Genomic DNA, 6,832 nt, shown 5'->3' on the forward strand with positions numbered 1-6,832 from the left:
ATTCACATGACTACTGGCCATATTGGTTTACTGACACAAGAAAGTATTTGCATAAAAATAGAGTTCAATTCCCAAGAGTTTGGGACACCAACATGGCCGCTATTTCTTTGTTTTGGGACACCAACATGGCCGTTGTGATGTCATGTGAAAATACTCTATAACTTCCAGGATTTTTCTAGAGTCCCGCAAAGTCTATGAGCACTTGGGGTATTCAAAATAATTAAACTCGTCAACAATAGATGAGCTTGGGAGTTGGTGCCTTAAAGGTTGGTGGAGCTGGGCAGCAATCAGGCATAGGGGAGGAGGTATCCATGGCAACCCTGCGAGCAGCCACCACCAACGGCACCGTCACACTGAACCCAAGCTGTGGAGTACTTACTAGACCCAGCACTTACCAAAGGGAGGACAGAGAGGGAAAAAAAGGCTTGAAAATAAAGCAAGCAAAATGACCTTTGTCACAGGCCAGCAAGCAAGCAAATGCAAAGCTAACCATGAGGTGCCCCCCACAGAGAGCTCAAGGGGGTCGCCCCAGAGCTGTAACAGGAGGTTGCCGCTGACTGACACTGTGTTGACTTTAACCTTGCCTAAATTACATTTAGCCACATATTTAGCAAAATTTTAACCCAAAACGGTATAATCCCCATGACACTGACCTGCAAGCTTGGTTGTACCTTTGAAACAAGGTTGTTAATGGAAGTTTAAAGGTACTGTATAGTTAAGCAGGCAACTATTTACAGCATTTCATCAGTAATTGAACGGTTTTGTGCAAGTGGTGTGCATCACTTTTTTTAGCCAAAGTCGGAAAATATGCTCCAAACTTAATTTTTTTTTGCTCTTTTTTAGGCTGTACTGTGGAATTTTTATGCTAAACCCTAAAAGTTATTATATTTGTAGTGCACTGGCTAATAATTAATTAATTATGAGAGGCAAACTTCCTAGTTAATTATTAACTAGGAAGTTTGCCTCTCATAATTTAATGTAGTGACAGTTTCATTTGACCAAATCCTTCAAAATTCAACCTTTTGGCAAAAAGCAAAAAATTATTGTGGATCCACATTTAAAACAAAATCTCAAGTGCATACTAAAACAGGGCAAGTTTTGAGCATTATTGATTTTTTTTTTTTTGACTGAAAAAGTGAAATATGCCCCCTTTGCACAAAACCATTCAATAAATTAAAATAATTATTGATAGGAACAAACTATTACAGTTGAACCTCTGCTAACAGACACCTCCCATAGGCAGACACCTCTCATAAGCAGACATTTGAGTCATGCTCTCAGCTACATACAAACACTACATTTTTAACCTCCTATAAGTAGACACCTCTCTTAAGCAGGCACTTTTTCTGGTTCCAAGGGTGTCCACTTACGGAAGGTTTGACTGTACACACTGTTAGTTATGTGTGGGTGTCTTAAGTTATTGTAAGTATTGAATAGATATATGTGTTGGTTGCTTAGTAATAATGTATTCAATAAGTAGATATCATTTATTATTATTTGAACATGAGCATAGTAAAGAAGTAAGATCATAGGAAGAGGTCCAATAATTCTTCAGTTCCTTGTTATTTGTGTAGAAATGTACATGTATTCAGGGTGATTACTATATTTCATAAATAAAATATATATTTGAATGTGAATAATAAACAAGACAATATTTTTTTAAGTGTGGTATCTTTAAAGTATGTTTGTTTAAAAATGAGATGAATAAAATATTATCCTTTACACCATACAAGCTGAATCATAGGCTCGGCTGCATTTTATGTAGGTTAGTACGTTGATCTTTGGGGTGGGTTTCCAAATCGCTTGGCATACTGGTGCATGATCATTGGTGTAAAGCAGTGTACATGTAAGATGGAAGTAACATCTGGCTTTAGATTACCTCATTGGGCATAATGGCGAAAAATGACTTACGATTCTGAAAACTTCCACTGTTCAAACAAACTGTTTTTGTCCAAAAATAAGCAGAATTCTCTCCCAGTTTAGGAATTAGAGTCAATGTGTGGTCTGCATAACATTTTCCTGGCATATGCGCTTCGGTGGCTGCTTGGTGTGGAACTTCACAAAATCTTGGTGTATCTTTTGCGCAGGATAAACACGGAATGCACCCTGGATCATAGGTGGTTTCAGGTTACAAAGCTCAGTACTGTTTCCTTTTGGTTTCATTTTCTTTGGTCAGCCACAATTATTTTTATGGCATGATGTCCTTACCCAAACTAGTGCATGTTCGGTAACACAGACACTGCTATTGATGCCTAAAAAAGCTAGACAATGCCCCCTAGCCGTTATCATGGATAAGTGGTCACCTTGCAGCAGGTGGTTACACAACTAGGTTCAACCGCATTTATTTATGTGGCAGACATTCTGTAAACTGCTCCCTAGCTCCTTGACAGAGCATCACCTCGCATGCAGAATGAGGGACTCTAAAAGATGGTAAATCAGAAATGCAGTAACTCTGAAATGGCGTATTGCTGTAGTATGCAACATGGCAGTATTAGGCAGCCACATGCGACAATGATCAAAATCCAAGTGCCTAACGAGTATCAAACATGACTTTTGCATGTTGGTTAGATGCATTGAGCTACAAGGGACTTGCGGCAAGCTATGTCCTTTACTATGTTCATACTGCATACTACTAGGATCAGCTTTGCCAAAAGCAACTAAACTTGCCATAGGTCACCTGTAGCCAAGTGGTTGGAGCAGCTGAGAAGTGTGCAGAGGTTGAGGGTCTGATTCCCATCTGGTGCGCTGACATTTGCTTTGTCCCACAGCGGTGACATGTTTCCTTACTAGCACTGTTTTTCTATATTGACTTTAATGCCTTTCTCAGCATTGCACAAAGGAGGCCTAAATTTTTCTTCTTTAGCACATAACTCAGACTTGCCCCATGCACCAATTCTCATTCAAACACATGTAATAATATTTTAAGTAGCCACAAAAATATTAACTTCGAATTTCCAGATTGAAACCATTGATGGGTTGGCCGCGGAATCTTACCCAATATAGTGAACGGCGTAAGTCTCATTTTCCATACAACTTGAATTTATTGTTACTTGAGTGTTGTCTGACTAAAGTTTGTGTTGTGTTCAGAATGCGATCATGTTACAGCCAAAATTATCTGTCAAGTGGTCACTTACAAGAGGTTGAAAAAAGGAAAGATAATTCCAAACTTTCTGCTCTAAAAGTGGTTGCTTACGAGAGGTTCCAGCTATAGTGATATGACTTGGTCCAAACTTTTGGTATTTAGGAAAACTGGTCGCCTTGAGACAGGTGGTTGCAAAGGGAGGTTCGACTGTGTTTAAATCTACTCCGAGCAAATAAATTTGAACAGATTTATTATGAACACACATTGGCTTACTGAAATTTATTTAGTCAGATCCATTACAAGAGACATTAATTTTGATCTCTGTACAGCATTTCAAACTACATGCAGCGACTCACAGTGACTGTTGGTAAACACAAACCAAAACATTTTGCAAAAGAGCTCAAAATTGACATGTTCTCTAGCACGTTCATGTCCCGTCTGTGTAAATCATGAAAACATCAGTCACTTAGTAATTCAGCAGCTACAAACACATCAGTCCACAAATTTATTCATCCTTGAATCTGAAGCTAATATACAGCTCCTTGAACTTGTCAAATCCAGCGAGCACACCAGCACCAGCCATACCACGGAGAATGTTAGCTCCAGCTCCCTTCATCAGCGACATGAAGCCTTCATTCTTGACGATCTGGAGAGTACAGTCGATGGAGCCCTTGTACTTGACCGCTTCTCCAGATGTCATCATCATACGTCGACGGATGGTGTCGATTGGGTAGGAGGCCAAACCTGCCGAGACTGTTACACCATAGCCCAGGATGAATGAGATGATCAGGCCAGCATCTTCACCCAACAGGAGAGGTTTGAGGGTATCGTAAAGACCAAAGTAGAAGCCTCGGTACACAATGATACCAACACAAGAGATGACAAAACCTCTGTAGAGACCCTGAATGCCATCTGACTTGATGGTTTTGCGGTAAACATCAACGATACCATTGAACTGCCTCTCTCCACCTTTGGAGCCAGCCTTTGCATCGTTGGCCAACCGTGTTCGGCAGTAATCCAAAGAATACACAAACATCAGGGACATGGCTCCCGCAGCACCACCAGATGCGATATTCTTGCTAAACTTCAATCCATAGCTGTCAGTTTTCTTGGGTTTGAAAATTGCCTTGATCTGATCCTTGAAAGCAAAGTTCAAGGCCTGTGTTGGGAAGTACCGGATGCAGTTTGCAAGGTTACCTGAAAGACAGTGACAAAACATGCAATTAAAGCGTGAGTACACAAAGGGAATAAAAATGAGAGTGAAACCTGGTTTACTTTATGCCCTAATGCATTTGGAGATCCATATCACCAGTCAAGATAATGCCCTGCCCCCCCCCCCCCCCCCCACCCCGCAACCAAAAGAAAAGCACTATAAGATGCAACTGCTTTGGTTGCCATGACAAGCAAAAAAACAATGATGGCAACTGGCAATGCCAATTTAGCAAGTGTTCTAGCATTGATCTGGTGTAGTGAAAAGCTTTCAAAATATTCAAATTATAGATCCAAACAAAATGCAAAAGCTTGAAAATACACCAACAAAAATTACTATCATGGAAAATGAAGGACTGCCTCAGTATATCATTTTTTCAGTTCAAAATTCTGTCTTAGTTTACTTTATTAAATACTCACAATGTGAAACAATAGTAATAATAAGAAATATTTTTTCCAATATTGGCAACCAAGACAGGACTTTGAAAAATGTAAGTTTGAATCTCTGTACGGTAAAATTAATTACCACAGCTGAAATATGGCCTTCCCTACTCACCTCTCCAGAAAGCCAAAAAGCCTTCTGCTCTGTACGTCCTCATCGTACAGTCAACAACCCCCTTATATGGAGTATCCAGACGTCCTGTCTTCAACATCTCATCTTGATTCTGAACAAGAAGCTTCACTCGCTCAATTGGCGCTGCAGCAGTTTTTGAGATGATAGCGGCTGCACCGCTAAGGGCAAAATTTTCGACAAAATGGAGCTTTTTCTCGCTGGTAGCTACCTTTGCCATCTGAAAGAGAACCAGATAAGTTTGATTCAATTTCTCAAAATAATTGATCTTGAAATCACACTATATTCTCCCCCACATGTTAGCACCTTAAATTGGGATATTCCAAAAATTTAACGACCCCCTCCCCCTATGGAGGGTGGTATCTGTCATAGGGGCTGTTGGAATATTTTCTAGATGTCAACAAAATTTTGGCCCCCTCAGATGCAATCTTTAAAGATGACGACAGCAAAAAATCTCACATTCCACGGTGAAACTATTGGGAGAAAATTGACGCTGTTCACTGTTACAACTCACCGCTACAGCTCTAACAAAACCCAAAACTCGAAGACTTGAAAGAAAGATTGAGATCAGTTCCAAAAAAATAAAAATTCCAAGGTCGTTTGCATCAAACCACATATACAGTATGCAGGAAGCAAAGATCCAATGTGATGTTTGGAAGCATGCCATTTCATAAAGCCTCTACTAAATTAAGTTCTGTGTTCAAATACTTGTTACACATTAGTTAACTTTAGTTGCATGGATAATTGAGAGTAGTGGGTTGAATTTGTTGATGGTTCTCATCCTTATTCCAAGAGATTTTTCTCCAGATACTCCGGTTTTCCCCTCTCCTCAATTTTTTACCAGAAAATGGGAAGATATTAAATCTTATGGAACAGACTAGATCAATTTCAGCAAGAGTTCAATGTTATGTTTGTTTGACCTGGGACATGTCACGTCATGACTATAATTTTAAACAAAACATTTTCTTTCAAGTTGCTTTAATGGCCAGTTCCACACGTAATAATTTGTTTAGATCATGAAGACAATATCCAGTTGGGGATTTTGTATTTTCTGTCACTGACAAGATGCATGGTAAAGTTGCAATATTGTACAGAAACATTTTATGATGGTTCACTCCAAAAAAGAAACTTTCTCTTTCCTTTCTTGTAAGTAATTGGCAAGTTTTTTTAGTTCCTGGAGCGAGTGCAAACCAAATTACAGGCCTAAACTCGTATCTTTGCAAGCTTAGGAGAAGCAGAATGCAATTAATGATATGGAAATCCCGCTAGTGGCGGCGTCTGAAGTTCTAGAGTATGAAATTAACAATATACTCTAAGCGATGAAAATGGCATCCAAACGAGAAACCACTTTCAAAATGGCGGTTACTAAGACATCTCAGAAGAAAGTACATAGCACAGTCTAACAGTAGTTAACAGGAACCAAAGATATTCAAGCCATCAACCGAGGCACGTTACAACCAAACTCAAGCTAAAATATATATCAAGCCACGTGACCATTCACGTTTTACGTTTTAGCCGGTCGAAGACAGTAATCCAACGGAAACATTTAAAAACTTGCGATCGACTAAATAATTAAATGTTGTTCTAAAGTGAAATGTCTTCGACATACACCGTGGATCACTTACAAAAGAAATTGCGGGGGACGCCGCGCAAATCGACTTCAAATTCTAATATCGAAGTAACCTTACAGAAAACTCCATTTTTATCATTGTTACTTGTCCCATCGCTAAATAAACATTGATCAGAAAGTATGAAAGAGATCAAAAAGTGATACTGCTACTTACTTTGAATATCCTAAGTAAACGATTCAACCAAAAGTGAAAAACACACAGCTATAACACTGGACCCGACCGGCGAAATCCTTGAAGCTTGTGAAAGAACGATCAGAGGTCGAAGAACGCATGCTAGCCACGCACATCTGACCTGATTGGTCAGATTTAGTCACGTGGTCTCGAGTCCGGGGAATCGAC

The 6,832-nt window shown here is 39.5% G+C and overlaps 1 protein-coding gene across 1 annotated transcript; it reads right to left on the reverse strand.

Annotated features, from left to right (window-relative positions):
• Window positions 1-3,346: 3,346 nt before the first annotated feature.
• LOC146485815 (uncharacterized) lies at window positions 3,347-6,787 on the reverse strand. The gene is made up of 3 exons (XM_085103186.1): window positions 6,647-6,787; window positions 4,848-5,082; window positions 3,347-4,279 (listed from the first exon to the last, which is right to left on the reverse strand). The coding sequence occupies exons 2-3, from the start codon at window positions 5,080-5,082 to the stop codon at window positions 3,588-3,590; spliced, it is 927 nt and encodes a 308-aa protein (XP_084959312.1). The 5' UTR covers window positions 6,647-6,787; the 3' UTR covers window positions 3,347-3,587.
• Between the last annotated feature and the right edge of the window lie 45 nt (window positions 6,788-6,832).

This window comes from Pavona decussata, unplaced genomic scaffold, assembly GCF_977016875.1.
Source record: "Pavona decussata unplaced genomic scaffold, jaPavDecu1.1 SCAFFOLD_25, whole genome shotgun sequence".
Lineage (NCBI taxonomy): Eukaryota > Metazoa > Cnidaria > Anthozoa > Scleractinia > Agariciidae > Pavona > Pavona decussata.